At 34.3% G+C, this 20,568-nt stretch overlaps 1 protein-coding gene and 1 non-coding gene across 2 annotated transcripts in view; both read left to right on the plus strand.

The window, feature by feature from the left end:
* Positions 1-20,568, plus strand: part of UNC13C (unc-13 homolog C) — a 548,174-nt gene that overhangs the window by 243,750 nt on the left and 283,856 nt on the right. The window contains exons 10-11 of the mRNA XM_072808724.1: positions 15,675-15,844; positions 18,976-19,091. Of these exons, the coding sequence (XP_072664825.1) occupies positions 15,675-15,844; positions 18,976-19,091 (286 nt within the window). The remainder of the gene's footprint in view (positions 1-15,674; positions 15,845-18,975; positions 19,092-20,568) is intronic.
* LOC140623402 (U6 spliceosomal RNA) lies at positions 7,762-7,867 on the plus strand. Its single transcript, XR_012023021.1, has one exon. It is a non-coding gene; the product is annotated as a U6 spliceosomal RNA (small nuclear RNA).

The following is a 20,568-nucleotide window of genomic DNA, read 5'->3' on the forward strand; positions in this document are numbered from 1 at the left end:
AAAATGCTTTTAACATAAGAGTTTTAACTCTCAAGATGCAAATGCTAGGCCTCTCAGAGAAGATCAAAGAAGTTCTGAAAGGAATAAGAATGAGAACCACAGAAGTACTTCTAGCTAAGTATGTAGTTTTACATATGTCTCTATGGTACTTTCTAACCTAAGTTTGGCATAAGTGCTGGCCTGTTTGCTCTTCCATTTATTCCCTGACGTTTACTCTGTATCTCAGGGCATTAAACTCCAAAGGTTACATTTCCCAGATGTTCTTGCTCACTAGGTTTAGATGTGAGAAGGCTCTTGGATAAGATCAGAGGTGGGAGGACAGGAGAAGCCTACTATTTTTTTTTTTTTTTTTTTTTTTACTTCTCTCTCTGCCTTGGACAGCACCACCATTATTTGAGCCTCCTCCATGATTCAAGCTCCTTTTGGATGGGACCCCCTCTCTGTAGTCCCTGTTCCTATCTGTCCTTTCCCATTGTGTAGCAGTGGCATCCTTGTCAGTGAACCTTTCTACACAGCTGGCGGGAATGCAAAATAGTGCAGCCACTATGGAAAACAGTATGGATTTTTCTTAACAAATTGAGAATAGAACTACCATACGATCCAGCAATCCCACTTCTGGGTATTTACCTTAAAATAAAAAATTGAAATCAGAATCTCAAAGATGTTATTAGAACTCTCATGTTCATTGTAGCATTTTGGTAGTAGCCAGGCTGTGGAAAGAACCTAAATGTCCATCAATAGGTGAATGAACAAAGGTGTAATATATACATGATGGAATATCATTCAAACTTATAAAAGAAGAAAATTTTGCAATATGCACCAACATGGATGAACTTTGAGAACATTATGCAAAGTGAAATAAGTTAGTTACACAAAGACATTGTTTGATTCCACTTAAATGAGGTATCCAAAGTAGTCAAATTCATAGAATCACACCCTAGAATGGTAGTTTCCAGGAGCTAGGAAGAGGAGGACTTGGCAAATTACTAAACAAGAGGCACAAGGTTTCAATTAAGCAAGAGAAATAAATTCTAGACATCTCTTCCACAACATTACACCTATAGACAACAATAGTATATACCATATGCTTAAAAATTTGTTACGGGTGTAAAACAAATTACAGAGCTACAGTAATGAAAATAGTATGACAGTGTCATAAAGACATATAGATTAACAGAATAGAGAGCCCCCAAATAAAACCTCACCTAAAACAGTATTTTTCTTTTTTTAAATTTTTAAAGATTAATTAATTAATTTATTTATTTATTTATCTATGATAGACATAGAGAGAGAGAGGGGGGCAGAGACACAGGAGGAGGGAGAAGCAGGCTCCATGCCGGGAGCCTGATGTGGGACTCGATCCCGGGACTCCAGGATTGCGCCCCGGGCCAAAGGCAGGTACTAAACCGCTGTGTGACCCAGGGATCCCTAAAACAGGAATTTTAATAATTGAATGAAATTTTATCACATTAGCATACATCAATTAATCAATTTCCTGTTTTGATAACTAGACTAAAATTTTTACTGTTTCCTGTATCTGCAGTAACTTGTTCTTTACTGTTAAAGGCAAATGATATTTATGTTTGAGTGATAAAGCTAGCTACATTAGTTAGCTATAATTAAAAACCTACTAAATGCCCACTACCCTTCTAAATGTTACATATGTAATCATTTTTAAAAGATAATTATTGCAATTCTAACTTTATAGATTTGAAATAGAGACTAAATGTAACTGCATAACTTGCCCAAAGTCATGCTGCTAGTAAGTGGCTCAAATAAAATTTGAATCAGGCAGATATTTTCCAAGCCTGTTCTATTACTCCATCATACCTGGTACACCTTACCCTTGAAAGTAAAATGAAAAGCATAGCTTTGGGACACCTGAGTGGCTCAATCAGTTAAGTGTCTGGCTTCAGCTTAGGTCATGATCTCAGGGTTCTGGGATTGAGCCCTGTATCTGGCTCCCTGCTCAGCTTCTCCCTCTCCTTCTGCCCCTCTCCAACCTGTTTGTGCTTTCTTTCGGTCAAACAAAAAAGTCATTTTTTAAAAAGAAAAGAAAATGGCATAACTTCAATGAATCACAGATCTTGACTCTTAATACTTAAATTTTACTTTAGAGGTCATTGGCATACAACTTTTTTATTTCATGGACAAGTTTAAGAAGAAAAAAAATGCATGTCACCACTTAAAGTCTGACTTGGGAAAATAATGTCTTTATTCAAATGTCAAATAAATGTCAAACACACCAAATAGACTATTTCTCACTTCAAACAACTGGTTCAATTTCAGTTACCTAATTATACCATTAATTGGAACATGCATTTTTGTTACTATTTAATGAACAACAAAAAGAAGAGTGTGATTACTCTTATCTATAATATTTATTATTTTTTTTATTTAAGTGTAGTTGACATGCAATGTTACATTAATTTCAGGGGTACGACATAGTGATTCAACAACTCTATATGTTATGCTATGCCCACCAGAAGTGTGGCTACCATCTGTCATCATACAATGCTATTACAATAGTATTGTACTGTACCTTTTGTTCCCATGACTTCTTCATTCCATAACTGAAGCCTTAAACTCCCACTCCTCTTCCTCATTTGCTCGTCTTCCCGCACCCCTTTCCTCTAGCAGCCATCAGATCTCCGTATTTACATATCTGATTCTTGTTTGTTTATTCATTTGTTTTTTAGATTCCACATATGAGTAAAACCATATGGTATTTGTTTTCCTCAGTCCAATTTATTTCACTTAGCATAATACCCTCTACATCCATACATGTTATCTCAAATGGCATGATCTCATCCTTTTGTAGGACTATGTAATATTCCAGTGTTTGTGTGCGTGTGTGTGTGTGTGTACGTCTATATCTTCTTTTCCATTCGTCTATCATTGAATACTTAGGTTGTTTCCATATCTTGGCTATTATAAATAATGCTTCAGTGAACACAGGGGTACATATAGTTTTTTGAATTACTGTTTGTTTTCTTTGTGTACATACCCAGTAGTGGAATTATTGTATCATATGGTATTTCTATCTCTTATTTTTTGAGGAACCTACATACTGTTTTCCACAGTAGATGTACCAGTTTACATTCCCACCAACAGTACACAGGGTTCCTTTTTCTTCCATATCCTTGCCAACGCAAAATAGAAAGCTTTTGCATAGCAAAAGAAACTATCAACAAAAGCAACCTACTGATTGGGAGAAGATATTTGCACATAATATATCTGATAAGGGCTTATATCCAATATAAAGAATTTATAAACCTCTACACCAAAAAACTCCCACATGTTAAAAAAAAAAGTAAGCAGACTACTTGAATGGACAATTTTCCAAAGATGATCTGAAAATGGCCAACAGACACACAAGAAAGGTACTCAACATCCCTAATCATCAGGGAAATATAAATCAAAACCACAATGAGATATAGCTTGAACCTGTCAGAATGGCAAATCAAAAAGATAAGAAATAAGTATCGGTAAGAACATAGAAGAATGATGTGATATTTCCTTTATTTTTTTAATAAGCAATATTGAATATCTACTTGCTATAGGTACTAGGGATTGAAAAATGAAAAACAATAAAAACAAAACCAACTCCCAGGGAAGTTTCATTCAGAGGTGATATTTTATCTGGGTCTTGAAAGGCAGGTAAATGTTCATTTGGTGGAGGAGTAGGGAAAAGAAATCCTTGTCCTAAGAAACACAATGAAGAATGTGTCAGAGTTGAAAAAATATATGGTCAAATAAATGGTGAATAGAAACCACACACATCTTGCATACATGCTCTTACACACCTTATGCATATCTCCTGTTTTTGAGAGAGCCATTTGATCCTCCAGTTTTCTACCTGCTATTTTTATTTGAAATATATCTGAGATATAACACCATATGAGTTTAAGGTGTACAAAACCTCAATTTGATACCTTTATATATTGTAATATTACTATTGTGCCTCTATCATATCACGTAATTATTTCTTTTTTTGTGGTGGGAATAATTAAGATCTAGTCTCTCAGCATATTAGATGATTATTATAATCTTATCTATATTCACCATGCTGTGCATTAGCTCTGCAGGCCTTATATATCTACTAAGTGCAAGTGTTTGCCCTTAAACAAAACCTGTCCTGTTCTCTCAGCTCTAGCTTCTGATAGTCACCATTTTACTCTCTTTTTACTAGTTTGGTTTTGTAGACTCCACATATAAGTGATACTGTATAGATCTCCTAATCTCTGTCTTTGGAAGTGGTCTCTCATTTCACAGTAAAATGGACACTGAAGTATTTGTCGAAAGGTTTTTTACCTTTATTATTTTAACATCATTAATTTTGATTAATGCTAATTTTAATACTATTTAATAATTCTTAAGATGGCTATTAAAATAATTCTGCACATTACTTTCTGTGAAGAAAATACTAGATATAAAGATAAAATATAAGACTTTGAGGTATTCATAATCTAATTGGGGGGCTTGAAGGCAGGGCAGGCAAACATGTCTGTCTTACAAGGAATTGCTTTGCCCTTTGGTTCTCTGATCCGTTACAGTACAAAGTCTTCTTTCAGCCAGCCCTTAAATGCCAGTGCCTGAATTCCTCCTCACCTCCTGTCCTTTTTCAAAAGTGCCACTAAGAATATAATTGATACCTTGTTCTTGTTTTTACCATCTTCTTTGTCATTAATTTATAATTGCCCAATTACTATAAAGGAAAACCTCGAGAAAACCTAATAGTGAAATACTGGGGACTGTGTTTTTTTTTTTTTTTTTATCCTGATACCCAAAACTAAATTGTCCTTAAAAATACAGGTGGGAATAGTTGCTGTGCACTGTCCCTGGGTTTTGAACTTAGAGTTTGTTCATCTGCTGTAATAGAATTCAAAGGTGAATAGGGTTGGGATCTTAATTCAGGAACAAATGAAACATCAATATGGCAAAGGAAGTAGGTTACATAATTCATAATAAATCACTAAAAGGAAATGTGAACACTGAGTGTCTCGCAGTATTTCCATTTGATGGGTCAGAGTTTAAGGAATTAAGCTGTAACTAGAGAATTTAATTACTGTTTAAAAAGCTGCTGCTACTGCTTTGCCTGAGGATGGTTCTTACCGGTGTCTGGCTGCTGATTTTCTTAGTCAATATTCTGACTTGAAGCCTGAGTTGAAATGGGATTATTTACAATTACCTCAAATACACGTTTGAGGTTGTAACATAAACATGAAGAATAAAATAGCAAATCTTTACTAATTCTGTCACCTACATTTCAGTATATATCCTTATAGCTTGTTTCAATGCGTGCATACACACACACGCGCGCGCATTTATTCATGTGTTTTTAATCACTCAATGTTAACCAAACCCAGTATGATACTATTTAAAATTTGGAATTCTCATTTGTTTCACTTAAAATGTGTGGCTACAATTTTATATAATTTTAATAGACATTTTTTGGTAAAGATTTTATTGATTCATTCATAGAGAGAGGCAGAGGCATAGACGGAGGGAGAAGCAGGCTCCCTGAAGGAGCCTGATGCGAGACTTGATCCCAGAGCCCCAGGATCACTACCTGAGCCAAAGGCAGACACCACCTAGGTGCTTAGATGTGATTTTTAATATAACATCACTTCCTTTTGGCTTTAATTCCTGACAGAGTTGCCCCGTAAGATGTATTTTACTTCATAAGATCTCAGTATAGGTGCAGTTTTCATTCTTCAACAACTGTTAATATGCTACATTAGTAATGACTTCCCATCAGAGTATGATTACTTGGGTAAGGGCTTCTTTCTCTCCATCGCATTCTGGCTTTATGGACTTTATGAATTTATGGGCATCTTTCAATGTAAAGCAATTTTTCTCAGAATGGGTTGAACTCTGATAACTTGGGTAAGGTGTGGGTTTTATTTTGTTTTGTTTTCTTGTTTTGTGTTTTTGCTTTAATCATTGGAGATAGTAAATTGTAAATCCAAAAATATTTGCGTTGAGACCATTTACAAAGTTGGAATAAATAATTATAAAGAAATTAGTCATTTGGATGGCTGCCAAAAAGAAATTGGCCAAATAGTAATTGGTTCTATAGAGATTACAGTTCCTATGAATTAAAGACAAAACACAGACACGCACAAAAATCCTGAGTCCTTTAGGGAAGGCAAATGTTCTCCTTTAATTTGGGAAGAAATAAGATATTTTATTTCTTCTCTTATTTCTATGGAAACAAAACCTATCTTTAACAGTAAAAAAACATAAAATTAGACACATGAACCACTCTCTAAGAGGGGAATTATTTTTACGTACAGGAAAACTAGAATGCAAATGGTTCTAACAATATTTATTTATCAAGAGTTCATGCAGTAAAATATCTTATTCTCTACTGTTAAAAAAAAAAAAGAAGCCGGGTTCACAAACTGGTAAACTAACCCAGAAGTCTTGGTTAGCTAACTTAACCAAGTTGAATATGATCTAGGAGAGGAAGATTTAATGGGACTATGTTTTTTCTATTGTACATGACAGATTTTTTTCTTATATATGAGGATATTTCTCTTGCTGTCAAATTTTGTTTCCTATGTGAACCTATCATTTCCCACCTGAAATGCAAAACTTTGTTTTTTAATAAAACTCAGGGTTTATGAAACATGTTAAATAGTTAAGTGACATAAAACGCAGGAAGTATAAAAAGAGTAATAGCTCATAAATTAAACATTTTAAATTATTTTATATACAATCAAGCAAAATGAATTTCATAGTTTATTATTTTCCTACTTGGTTTTATTAGAATTTCATTCACTTTCACATTAAGACGTATTTCTTTATTAATAAAAAGCAGTTTACTTCTTCAACAAGAATTCCAGGTATAAGAATTCCGGTATAAGCTAGTACAGTAACTGAATTATTCCATCAAAGAACAGAGCTTTTCTGTTCTAATTTTCCTGTTTTAATGTCTTTAGTGAAAGCTGTCTTCTATCCTTATTGCAGAGAGATAAAAGAGGAAAACATAAGAGATAAGACTAGAAGACTTTGGCTTATATATTTTATCAGCAGAATTATGTCAAGTGGTCATGTTCAGTTACACGGAAGGCTGAAATACTGCCTAAAAGTAGAAAAGGAAAAGGAGAGGTTGAAAGGTTGTTGAGGGAATACATTTACAGTGTCTGCTACCTTCCACCTCATTGACTATTCAACATTTTATACAACCTTCCTATCTCTATATTTAATTTAAATAAAATTAATTCATCCTCTCTGGTCCCAGGTAGGCCATTCCAAAACTTTTTCCAGTTACTGCATTTAGCAGTAACTAATCATTTTAGTCCATGATTTTTGGATAGTCTCTCCATCAGCTCCAGGTTTGGTTCTTTGTGATCTTGGGACTCTAAATTAAAGACAGGTTGTCATCTTCCCAAATTCCCAATGTATTATTATGACGAGTGAAGAAGATAGGGTAACAGCAATTTAAAAGCCTCATTCAGTAATCAGGTAAGTGGGAAAGACATGACCATTATTGGTACATTAGTAAATATAGACTCCAACTAGACAGGTATACTCAGGACTTTCTGATCCTAGCAGCAGGAGTCACAGTGACTTGGCTAATCAATCTGCAGGCCCTTGTACTTTCCAGATGAATTTCTTCTCTCCATTTTCCTCCAGGTACTGGGTTCAATGTCTGGGGAGACCTTCCTTGCCCAATTTGTCAGTGCCCTCACTCTAAGCAGATTCTCTGGAAAGTGAAAGCAAATGAAAGAGGGCTCTAAAAATAATTAAAAGGTACTCACTTTGCAGGACCTATAGTAAAATCAGAACAATACAGAGAATATTAGCATGACGCCTGCATGAGAATGACCTACAAATTAGTGAAGCATTCCTTATAAGATGATGATGACAAGAAGAAGCATTAAGAATAAGACATTTAGGGGTGCCTGGGTGGCTCAGCTGGTAAGCATCAACTCTTGATTTCAGCTCGTCATAATCTCAAGGTTGCAAGATTGAGGCCTGCATCGGGCACACATGCTGGGCCTGGAGTCAGCTTGGGATTCTCTCTCTCTTCCCTCTGCCGACCACCTACCTCTTAGGTAGGGGGAGGGAGCATTAGTACAGCTGTGGCAAGCCTGAGGTACATTTGACAATACTGTTCCCTGGAAAATTTACCAAGATTCCAGGAATTGGGCTTTAAGACAATTTTATGAATAACCATATAAGCCTGAAAACTTTCTCTACTGCTGGATCCTCGGTTCTTATTTCTTTCTTTTGACCTGATGGTTGCTGCCTCAGCTTCTGCAAAATAGTAAGCATGCTAAGGTGTGAATGAATGCCACACCCCGATCTCATCTTTGCCATTGAAATGCCTTCATTGTCACTCAGAGACTTCCTGAAGGAAAGTGTTTGAAAAACCCAGGGACAACAATTACCTTTTTGAAGTTGCCCTTAGAAATCCTTGCTTGTTACATGTATATTACACTTTTGTATACAGAGGCAGCTGGCTTTTCTCAACCTTGCAGGGTTCCAAATAATCATATCCTCAGTCAATTTATATCACAGGACACAAGCAGAGTGAGCTTCTTTGGGCATAGCTGTGCTCCCTTGCATGTCTGCTTACAGACTGTCTGGATTTAGTTTGAGTGCATCTCCACTGCAGTGCATTTTTGAAAGCAGCAAAACATAATAAACACATGGAAACATTCTAAATTTTATTCCAGTCATTCACATAATAAAGCTTTGCTTGGCAAGTGCTCAGAGTTCCAAGGTATAGCAAGCAACGGTGTGACCAACTGTTCTGCTATCGCACTTAGAAATGAACTGGCTTTCTAGCCTGAGGTCATTAAATCTTGGCTTTCTGCCCCCATCATGTCCTCCATAGTCAGTTCCACATAAGCCCTGCTATCGAAGCTCCTTTGTTGCTTCAAAGTTACGACATTTGTTAAAATCCTTAGTTCCAAATGAACTAGAGTTCACTCTAATTAGTTGGTACAGAAAAAGATTATTTCATACACTGTTAGTTGCTTAAGACTTTTTGGAGAGGTCAGAGTGCCTGCCCTTGAAGCCTCTGTAGAGAAACAATGTCCAATTATATCACAGGGTTTCTTTAGAGCAAACAACATTGCCATCATTAATCAATACTTTTGCTACTCAAGACTAAATAGCAGACACTCTGCATCAAAATACTAAAGGCTCCTCCACCACTGTTGCCAAAAGAGCAAATTCTCAGAATAGAACTGCTGCTTCACTTTGTTGAATTTTGAGTTCAGATCTTGCTTGAATGCAAGTCAAATCTCTGGGCCGTCACTACAAAGGAATAGGGGAATGTGAGCTATCTAGCTTCAGTCTTGAAAAGATGAGGAACATAAGGAGGAATATAGTCAAAATGGAAGGAGGTGTTCATAGATGCTGAGCATCCATATGTGATGATTCTTCACCACACTGTCTTGAACTAATTTTCTGGTTTTATATGCATTGCAAAATCCTCATGTCATTTCCAGTATTTGCAATACTAGTCCCATTACTGTCTTTACTCTGCAAAGATAAAAATATGTTTCTGACAGCTTAAACCTGATACATAATAGCAAACATTGTCTATTTTTAAATATTCCTTACAAAAAGCTCTTTGGGAAAGATAAAGTAAGAACTGGCATATCTTTATGAGAAAAAAAAGAACCGATGTTAGTAATGTAAGATGTTAATAATAGAGGAATCTGGCTGGGGGACCTATAGGGACTCTTATGTCTTTACAATGTCTCTCTAACTCTATACTATCTAACTCTATAATTATTCTAAATTTAAAAATTTATTTAAGAAATGAAAAAATAGAATCAATGAGAAATAGAGATATTCAAATTCCTTTCAGTAAAATCACAAGAACATTATTGATTATATTTGTTCTAAATCCATTAATATCACATACACTTAATTTTGACATTAAAAAAGGAAGAGTATGCTTGGTTGAATTATAGAACCTCACAAAGTCTTGATCTTGTCTATATGTTAATGGGTGCTCAAAAAATAACTGCTAAGTGGGTGAATTAGTAGATAGGTATATGGGTGAAGAAATGAACTCTTGATGGCATAACCAAAAATATAAACCAAATTAATTAAAAAAATAATGGAAATGTGAGCAGGTATTTGGAAGGTTTACTTCCATCTGGTACAAAGGAGTCATTTCTAATAGGAATTTGAAAAGAGTTATTACAGTATTGTCTCACTCTCCATTTGACATATGTATATACATACACATAGAAACACAATGTGTATGTGAACATATACATTTATGAATTACAAGGAAAGGTTATACATGTATCCATATATTATATATACAAACACATATATATGTTATTACTGTCTTGTGTGGATTATTATTTGTGTGTATGTGTGTGTGTATGTATATATGTGTGTGTATATATATACACACATAAGTTCCACCTTAAATTTATAACAAAAACTAGGGCCTCAAATATTCCTAAAAACTAGACAGGATGTTTTGATTTTATTAAATAATAGATTCTAGAAATATTTACCAATCTTTATTATCTAGAGTTTGCTATTTATTGCACCTGTTATTTGCAAGTAAAAATTACATCACATATCTGTCTCCTAGGACCTACATGAACTCTGGTGATTTATCAAAAGGTGACAAAAAAAGGATTAATTTCTGATTTTGTGTTATTTTGCATTTTAAGTTTATGGCAATGCTAACTATTTTTATTGATATTCTAAGTTTTTCAATTTTCTAAGAATAATGCAAATGGGCTGGGAGATGGTTTTTTGTTTCAATGCTGATTTCTTTTTTTTTTTTTTTTTGATTTCTTTTTTTCTTTTTGACAGCAAATAAATTAAAATCTAAGCAATTTTAAATAAAATTTTGGGTTAAATACCAAGCATCTCTCTACCTCAATATCCTCACTACTTTAATTTCAGGTGTGTTTTCTTTGGAATTCTGAGTTAGATAGGAGACAGTTGTGCTGTCATTTATTCTAATTGCTCTCCTTGGCTGAAAGTGGTTTTGTTTGCTGTGATGGACACAGTGTCATAGATTATTTTTCCTTCCCCACTATTTCTACCACATTTTAATAATAAAATAGCTATCAATTGAAAGAAAATTGGAGAAAATTGGAGAATTTATTTGATATACATGATATTTCTAAGAATGATAACATTATTTTTCCTTCAAATATAATAAAGAGAATTTTATTTTGGCAAAACTTTGCAGATTTTTAAATAAATATTTTTTGAATACTAGATGCATGCCAGAAATTGCGTTAAGAATAGAGATATTAACAAACTTAGATCTTCACTTCAAGAATAACTTATGTAATGAGGACATTATATTAATGACTACTATAGATCAAATGCTTAAGTGTGTGTCACTGTACTAACTGCTGTAAGATATTATTTCACTAAATTTCTATAAATATCTTCTAAGACAGGTAACATTAACCCCATTTTATAGATAAAGAAGCCAAGATTCAAAGAGGCTAAGTCAGGTAGAAGTAGTTAGTAGTTCTCAACCCTATTAGACCTAATGACCCCCTTTATATAAAGTAATTCATGATAACTTTTTTATGCTGAAACAATATGTAATTTCATCTATTAATATGATTTCAAAATAATCAGCACAATGTTCCAACTATAACATAAAGAAAAATAGGATGTTTTATTATTTTATTATTATTTTTAAAAGATTTTATTTATTTTTTTCATGAGAGACACAGAGAGAGAGAGGCAGAGACACAGGCAGAGGGAGAAGCAGGCTCCATGCAGGGATCCTGACGTGGGACTCCATCCCATGTCTCCAGGCTCGTGCCCTGGGCTGAAGGCGGCGCTAAACCACTGAGCCACCCAGGCGTCCCTGACATATATTTTAACATAAAAGAGTAAACAACTACCCTGGGATACATAATTTAGTAGTTACATGCTTTCATCTATTGGTAGAATTAACATATATGTGATTCTCAACTGCAAACTGATACGAATACTTAGATTCAAATACTTGGAGTGATTATTTTGACATTGGTAGTATAATCTCTCAAAGTGAAAAACAGCTCTTAGTAAAGTTCTGAACAGCAACAACAAACAAAGTTTCCTTTGATTAGTTATTTAGATATTAGCTATTTTCTAAGAAACTTCAATATCTTAAAATACGCAAAAGAGTTAATGTTTTTATGTAAAAAAAAAAAAAGTCTCAAACTGAATTTTCAATGCATTTTGCATTGTTATTAATGCCTTCGCATCATTTCAAATCAGGTAGGCTGTCTAGTAGATGGTAGGTGTCCAAATCCCTGGCCTACCTCACCTAATGTCACTAGTGCCTCTAAATGTTTATAAGAACAAAAAATAAAAGTAATTTTTTAAAAATCCCACAAATTGCCAAAGCACTCTATGTAGAAAGCTCTTGCATTGCATAGAAATAGTGGGGCTTTAATTTTCACATTGTCATGTCATATTGCAAACCTTATTCTTAAATGTGCTGTATTATTCTTGTCTTATAGGTTAATGGGAGAGAGAGAACTCTGTCAATAGTTCTTAAGTATTTTTTATGCCATGAATTCATTTGGCAATCTGGTGAGAACCATGGACACTTTTCAAAATCATATATTTGTAAATGCCTAAAATAAAATATGTAGAATTGACAGTAAAATCAATTATTTTGAAGAATATTTTTAGTACAGTGATAGTTACAAATATTACAACTTTCATAACAATGATAATAATACATATAAATATCTTAGTATTAGTGGTGACAAAATCTTCCAGGTACTCATAATACAGCAGTTGTTTATTGTTTATATTCATAATTGAAGGAAAATTAAAATGAAGTTATTTTATTATTTTTTCCTTTTTTCAAGTTTTTACTTAAATTCCAGTTAACATACAATGTAATACTAGTTTCAGGTGTAGAATTTAGTGATTCATCAGTTGCATATAACACCCAGTGCTCATCCCAACAAGTACCTTCCCTTAATGCCCATCTCCCATTTAGCCCATCTGCCCCACTTCCTTCCAACAACCCTCAGGTGGTTTTCTGTAGTTCAGAGTCTCTTATAGTTTGCCTCCTTCTGTGTTTTTATCTTATTACATTTTTCCTTCCTTTCCCCTACATTCATCTGTTTTGTTTCTTAAATTCCACATGTGAGTAAAACCGTATGGTATCTTTCTTTCTGACTTAATTCACTTAGCAAGATATCCTCTAGTTCCATCCACATCATCACAAATGGCAAGATTTCATTCTTTTTGATAGACGAATAATATTCCATTGTGTGTGTGTATATATATATATATATATATATACACACACACACACACTATGTATATAGTATCAGTATATATAAGTATCATTATATATATATATATATATACTCACACACCACATATATACGTACACACTCTATATATATATAGTATTAGTATATATCAGTATCATTATATATATATACTCACCACATTTTTTTTTCACATTTCTTTATCCATGTATCTCATGATAGACATCTGGGCTTTTTCCATATTTTGGCTATTGTGGACATTGCTGCTATAAACACTGAGGTGTGTGCACCCCTTCAAATCACTGTGTTTGTATCCTTTGGATAAATAGCTAGTAGTGCATTTTCTGGGTTGAAGGGTATCTCTCTTTTTAACTTTTTGAGGAACCTCCATACTCTTTCCCAGAGTAAACTGCACCAGTTTAATTTCCCACTAGCAGTGTAAGAGGATTCCCATTTCTCCGCATCCTTGCCAACATCTGTTGTTTCTTCTGTAGTTCATTTTAGACTTTTTTGACTGGTGTGAGATGGTATCTCATTGTGGTTTTAATTTGTATTTCCCTGATGCCAAGTGATATTGAGCATTTTTTCATGTGTCTGTTGGCCATTTGTATGTCATCTTTGAAGAAGCTTCTGTTCATGTCTTCTGTCCATTTCTTAACTGGACTATTTTGGAGGGAGGGGATTACATTTAAGTTCTTTATAGATTTTGGATACTAGCCCTTTATATGATATGTCATTTTCGAATATCTTCTCCCATTCCATAGATTGCCTATTAGTTTTGTTGATTGTTTCCTTTGCTGTGCAAAAGCTTTTTATCCTAATGAAGTCCCAGTAGTTCATTTTTGCTTTTGTTTCCCTTGCCTCTGGAGACATGTCTAGTGAGAAGTTGCTGTAGGTGAGGTTAAAGGGGTTGTTCCTTGTTCTCTTCTAGGATTTTGATGGATTCCCGTTTCACATTTAGGTCTTTCATCCATTTTGAATTTTTTTGGCATGTATGTATGGTGTAAGAAAGAGGTCCAGTTTCATTCTTCTGCATATGCAATTGCTGGATCATAGGGTAGTTCTATTTTTAACTTTTGGAGGAACCTCCACACTGTTTCCCAGAGTGGCTGCATGAGTTTGCATTCCTGCTAGTAGTGTAAGAGGGTTCCCCTCTCTCTGCATCCTCACCAACATCTGTTGTTAATTTTAGCCATTTGAACTGGTGTAAGGTGATATATCATCGTAGTTTTTATTTTTATTTCCTTAATTATAAGTGATGTCGAACATCTTTTTTTGTGTGCGTCTGTTAGCTATCTTTATGGCTTCTTTGGAAAAATGTTCATGTCTTCTGCCCATTTAACTGGATTATTTGGTTTTGGGGTATTGGGTTTTACAAGTTCTTTATATATTTTGGATGTTCTGAATTCATCCACTGACCCCATGTTGAAGATCCTTATACTAGAGTGAATGAATGTTCAGAGCAAATTAGAGCTCATCATTGATCTTCCTAACTGTCTCAATAGCTACAAAAAAAAAAAAAAAAGTTAGAACAGGCGATGACCCGATGCTTAAAGAATGATTGATTAGCATGCAGAGAAGCATGGAGCAGAATGTATACAAAAGCCACAGGGTCGGGAAACACCATAATAGGTGTGGGCAATGCTAACATAGTATGTGTGGCTTCAACAAGAGTAGGTGGAGAAAACTTGAAAATGAAAAATAAATTAATGCGTGCAGTTTATTCTTAAAAACAGAAGGATTTTGTTCGGGCAGCCTGTGTGGCTCAGCGGTTTAGCACCACCTTCCTCCCAGGGTGTAATCCTGGAGACCTGGGATCAAGTCCCATGTCGGATCCCCTGCATGGAGCCTGCTTTTCCCTCTCCCTGTGTTTCTGCCCCCACCACCCTGTCTCTCATGAATAAATAAAATCTTTTTTTTAAAAAAAGGATTTTGTTCTAATTCTAATTGATTTAACAGTATCTTACATACTTACTGAGATTTTTAGTTTATTAAGTACTAGCACATAACTGCATTATCTTTTACACTCTGTGACATCCATAGCAATAAAATTAGCTTTATGTTTATGGTGCAGTATTTTCTGAGCATGGCTACGTTGCTCTAGATAACCATTGCAAATAGGAAATATATCAAAGAGAAAATACACTAAAGATTTTTGACCCATATTTGATTATATACAGTTCAGTAAAAGGAAATATGAAGGAATAGGGTGTGGTTATCCCTTATTAACATTGCTTAACTAACACAACATTTTTCAATATCCCTGACACCTGTAACATCCTATAGATAGAAAGGATCAGTGGGAACTCTCATTGATTAGATAGTATACTATGCCTTTCTGGGTTAGACAGATTTAGAATAAGTTGCTAACACCAAATGCCATTTAGAGCAGTTACCAATGGTTGTTAACTTATCCACATTTACTTTCAGTGAATGCCACAACTCCACAGATCGTATCAAAGTTAGAGTGTGGGATGAAGATGATGACATTAAATCCAGAGTCAAGCAACATTTCAAAAAGGAGTCAGATGATTTTTTGGGACAAACGATTGTAGAAGTGAGGACCCTGAGTGGAGAGATGGATGTCTGGTACAACCTAGGTGACTATTTTTAAATTTACTTGAAAAATAGTTAAATAAAATTTCAGAATATCTGTGGCCTTTGTTGTATTACCATATAAGTCAAAATAATGTCTTTCTACAACATTCTGCTGAAATAGTTATTCAAACTCAGTATTATTGAAAGATGTTGGTAAATTTGAGATGAAAAGAGAAAGCCTTTCAAAAATCAACTGGGTGTCTTTTAGGAGAAAAATACCCCATTCTTTGTATAGTTTCAAAAACTTTGCCAAATGTATAGGGAAAAAATAACATATGACTTTATGCTCTTTGACATATTTCCTTTTGGTCCATTAATGAAATTTTAGCAATAAAGGAAAAGTTTATTTTGAATATCTTTTGAATGATGATATAAAAGTAGGATTTAGGTGCCAAAGCCATATATATGTGGACTTACGTTTATTCTGGTGATAAAGATATTGAGAATATCTTTAGTTGGCATGACTTTTTAAATGAAATTTTATTATGAAATCAAGAATTAAATAAGTTTTATTCTGACTTTTACAGTAATTGAAAAATAATCTAGAATCTTCAGTGCTGATTTAATAATAGTAAATATATATGGATCAGTTCAGTTTCTTTTTCTTTTTTTTCAGCTCAGTTTCTATAGACATGACCCAAAACATCTTCTTAAAAATGTATTTGCGAGTAGTTGATATACAATGTTCCTTTAGTTTCAGGTGTACAACGTAGTGATCAAATCTCTATGTTAAGCTATGGTCACACAGGTATAACTACCATCCATCACCATGCAACACTATTACAATATTTTTTACTATATTCCCTATGCTGTACTTTTTATTCCCGTGACTTATTCCATAACTGAAAGCCTGTTTCTCACACTCCCCTTCACCTATTTTGCCCATTCCTCCAACCCCATTCACTCATATGTGGAATCTAAAATACAAAACAAATAAGTAAACAAAAACCAGAATCAGATCTATAAATACAGAGAGCAAACTGATAATTGCCAAATTCTTTTAGTCATGTCATCTGAAATGTTTTAATTAAATTCTAAGGGCCAATTGTAAATCATGAAAGTGTTTACCCAGTCCCAGGATTACGAAGAGTTTCCATTTTAGGATATCAATATAATGTAGCAAATTAAAAAATGCTTTTGGCTTTTTGAAAACCCACATACTTCAAATAATGTATTTGACAAAGTAAACGGATAAAGTCACAGAATTAATGAAACTCTAAATTATACAGTAATTTGAACAAAGGAAAGATATATAATTTACTTAGAAACAAATGATTCAAACTACACTGAGAACCCAATATCAAAATATATTTTAAAGAAATTTTCCTTAAAGAAAATTGGGGCCTCTACATTATTGATGCAATTTTTAGTTCAGTTATAGTGATCATTCTCCTGTATCTTGTTTATACTATGAGACAACTTTCTATATGAAAACAGAGATGTTAGGTAAGAGTAAATTTCAGACCATTAGCTCTGTGCAATATCATAAATTGTGTTTAAAGTGGGTTACTTACAGACTTTTTTTTGTAGTAGTAGTATGTTAGCATGTCCTTGAATCAAGGCAGTTAGAATTCAAAACAGAAATTCCTTAAAACATTCTTTTGACAAAAGAACAATTCTTTTGATGTTCTTTGCTTCCTGACAAATGTTTTTTGATGTGAGTATATTCAGTTTGCCAAGAAGATTGAATGAGCTATTAGTAAAATCAGTACAAATCAGCTATTCAGCTCTTATGCTGAAATGATCCTTCCATTATGGGGAGGAAAATATGATGCAACAGGACGGGGAAATATTTCCCTGCTCACCAACAGTTTTTATGTTTGCACTCTCTTTGCTGATATTGGGAGTTTTAGGGGAAAGAAGAGAGAAGGAGGGAGACTGGGAAGGACCAGTTTTAGATTTGCATAAAATCCCTCAGTAGGTTAAACCCATATAGATACCATATTTGTACTCTTTTTATAGTGTTTTGTCCTTCATCACATAGAATTCATTCCACCATACAGAGGAGGACTTGGCCAAAAGCTCTGGTCATCTAAGTGAGGCCTGTGTCCCATAGATCTATGGGGATGATGATAGTTAAAATCAAAGAACCAGTAATGCTCCCTGGGACTTTGGACAGAGATCTGTGACAAGAAGATCCCAGGACTTGCTTTTTTTTTTTTTTTTTTCTGGCCCCAGCAGAGAACTTTAATATTTTTTGGGAATCAACTATCTCCCAGCCAATAGGAGAAACTCTCAGGATCCTGGCACTCCTCAGGGGATAATCTTAGAACATAATGACTATCAAATATTAACATGAAGAATCAGCAGACATTCCACAAGAAGAAAGCAGACTTCATGATTTAACTGCATCTTTTATGACTATAAATACAGTTATACTTAGAAGAGGGTCAATAAGTTTTTACCACCTTCTCTGTCACTCTACCTCCTTGTGTTTTATTTGTGAAATGGGTCAGGTTGCTTCTTTATTTCATCTATGAAGCAGATATCAAATGTGAGTCCCCTATGTACATTCAAATTCTAGGGACTTAGTGATTATGCTTTTTTTTCTTTTAAAACTACTTATTAGTTCATACTGAACACACATATACATTATTTGATTGAATTGACTACATATTGATTTTGTCCAAATATACAGTTAATTCAACACATTAGTAAACCCAGGCCATAGACTGTAGGTCTTTAAGAATCACTGGTAAAGAAAACTATGAACAATTTTTGTTGTTATCATTGTTAGAGCTTTGACTCCTCTTTTTAAGCATAGAAAGAGAAGTGAAAGCTTTTAGATAAAATAGTTTTCTGGGTAATTGTATTTTTAAGTTATCTTTCTTTTAATTGCCTGAGCAATTTCATTGATAAACTGATCAAGTACACAGAAATTTGTATCAGAATGGCAAGGTCTCCTGATGAAGCTTTTTCATTTGAAGTATCTGTAATGCAATTTGAGGATTAGTGACATAATAGGCACATTATTTTAAATTGTGTTTACCAGGGTCTTAATGGCTAGTTAATAATCAAACCTGATCTAGAAAAGTGGCTTTTAGCAATGTAAGCCTTTTTTAAAGCTTTTGAGAAATTCTATAAGAAATATGGTATTTTCAAAAATGACCAATTACTTTTTTTGTTTTATCAGAGAAACGGACAGATAAGTCAGCTGTGTCTGGAGCCATTAGATTGAAAATCAATGTGGAAATAAAAGGAGAGGAGAAGGTTGCCCCATATCATATACAATATACATGTTTACATGAGGTAAGTGAATTGAATTGTATTAATAATAAAATCTAGAAAAGAAATAGGTCTTTATGGATCATACAACAAGCTTTTGGTTTAGAAGTATAATTGAATTAGGTTTGTAGAGTTGTTCCTAGAGTTCTGATCCTGTAATATAGCATGTGATATCATACAGCCTATGTATTACTCTCTGAAGAGTGAGCAGATGTCTTCTACTGAGAGTCAGAACAGACACGTGAGGCAGGTATTAACAAAAATGGCAATAAGATGATGATGAATAAGTAGACTGAGGAGGAAGAAAAACATCAAAGGCATTTGTTAAAAAAATAAGCCATGACAAATATTTTGGAAGCATTAAACATATAGTATGTTAGTAATGCAGGAACGTATCCAAATATTATTTTTGAGAACAGTGAGTTAGTGTTCAGATTTTATTGAAGATATAGTTGGGAGTATTAGAAATACAAAAATGTTGATATTGCATCAATGTTTTTTGGTAGCCAGTGTAAAAGCAATGATTGCTTTTTTTTTAAATTTTTATTTATTTATGATAGTCACAGAGAGAGAGAGAGAGAGGCAGAGACACAGGCAGAGGGAGAAGCAGGCTCCATGCACCGGGAGCCTGATGTGGGATTTGATCCCGGGTCTCCAGGATCACGCCCTGGGCCAAAGGCAGGCACCAAACCGCTGTGCCACCCAGGGATCCCTTTTTTTTCTTTTTCTAGAGTAACAAAGAGCTTCATACATACTGAACCATCCTCCATTTTAATTACTGATTCCACAAACATGTTGGGAATGGAGAGTATCAAAATGTCCTTACTACCAAGGATAGTAGAGAATGTATTCACCCCAAAAGTAGGGCTTGGTTGGCTTAGTGTTTGAGACTACCCAATTTGAATCCAAAGGGCAGATTCACCTCAGTGTAGATATACTGAGAAATATAATCTTGGGTTTCTATTGAATGCTTTGCATCTCAGAGCTTAGAGTTGTCCACAAAGCCTTTCTCTTTGATACAAATGACACTTGTCGCATGTATCAGAAAATATGAAGTAAAGCTGAAGAATGTACCTTTCCCCATGTTCAGAGAGGTAAAGAAGAAAGTATCTTCCCAAAATAGAAAAAGATAACAGAGAATATTTGCTCTTTGCATGCAATTTTCCCTAAATGTATCTATGAAAATGTATATGTGGAATTATTTGCACTTCCATTTTACTAAAGGGGGAAAGGGGAACAGTATTTAAATCATATATACATTGCACATAATTAGATATAGGACCTAGACTTAATTTCCTGACTCCAATTTAGCCAGTGATATTATTCCTTTAGAAAAGGTCGTTCAGTTTTCAAATCAGTGAACTCCCTGAGCTGGCGAGATGGAGAGCCAACTCTGGTCTTTCAGTTTGGGCAGAAAATATTTGGGATCAGAGGAACAGCATTATTCTTTGCTTTTTAGAATCCTTTTCTGCTAGTCCAAGAACCAAAAAGAATAAAACCT

This window comes from Canis lupus, chromosome 32, assembly GCF_048164855.1.
Source record: "Canis lupus baileyi chromosome 32, mCanLup2.hap1, whole genome shotgun sequence".
Classification (NCBI taxonomy): Eukaryota; Metazoa; Chordata; class Mammalia; order Carnivora; family Canidae; genus Canis; species Canis lupus.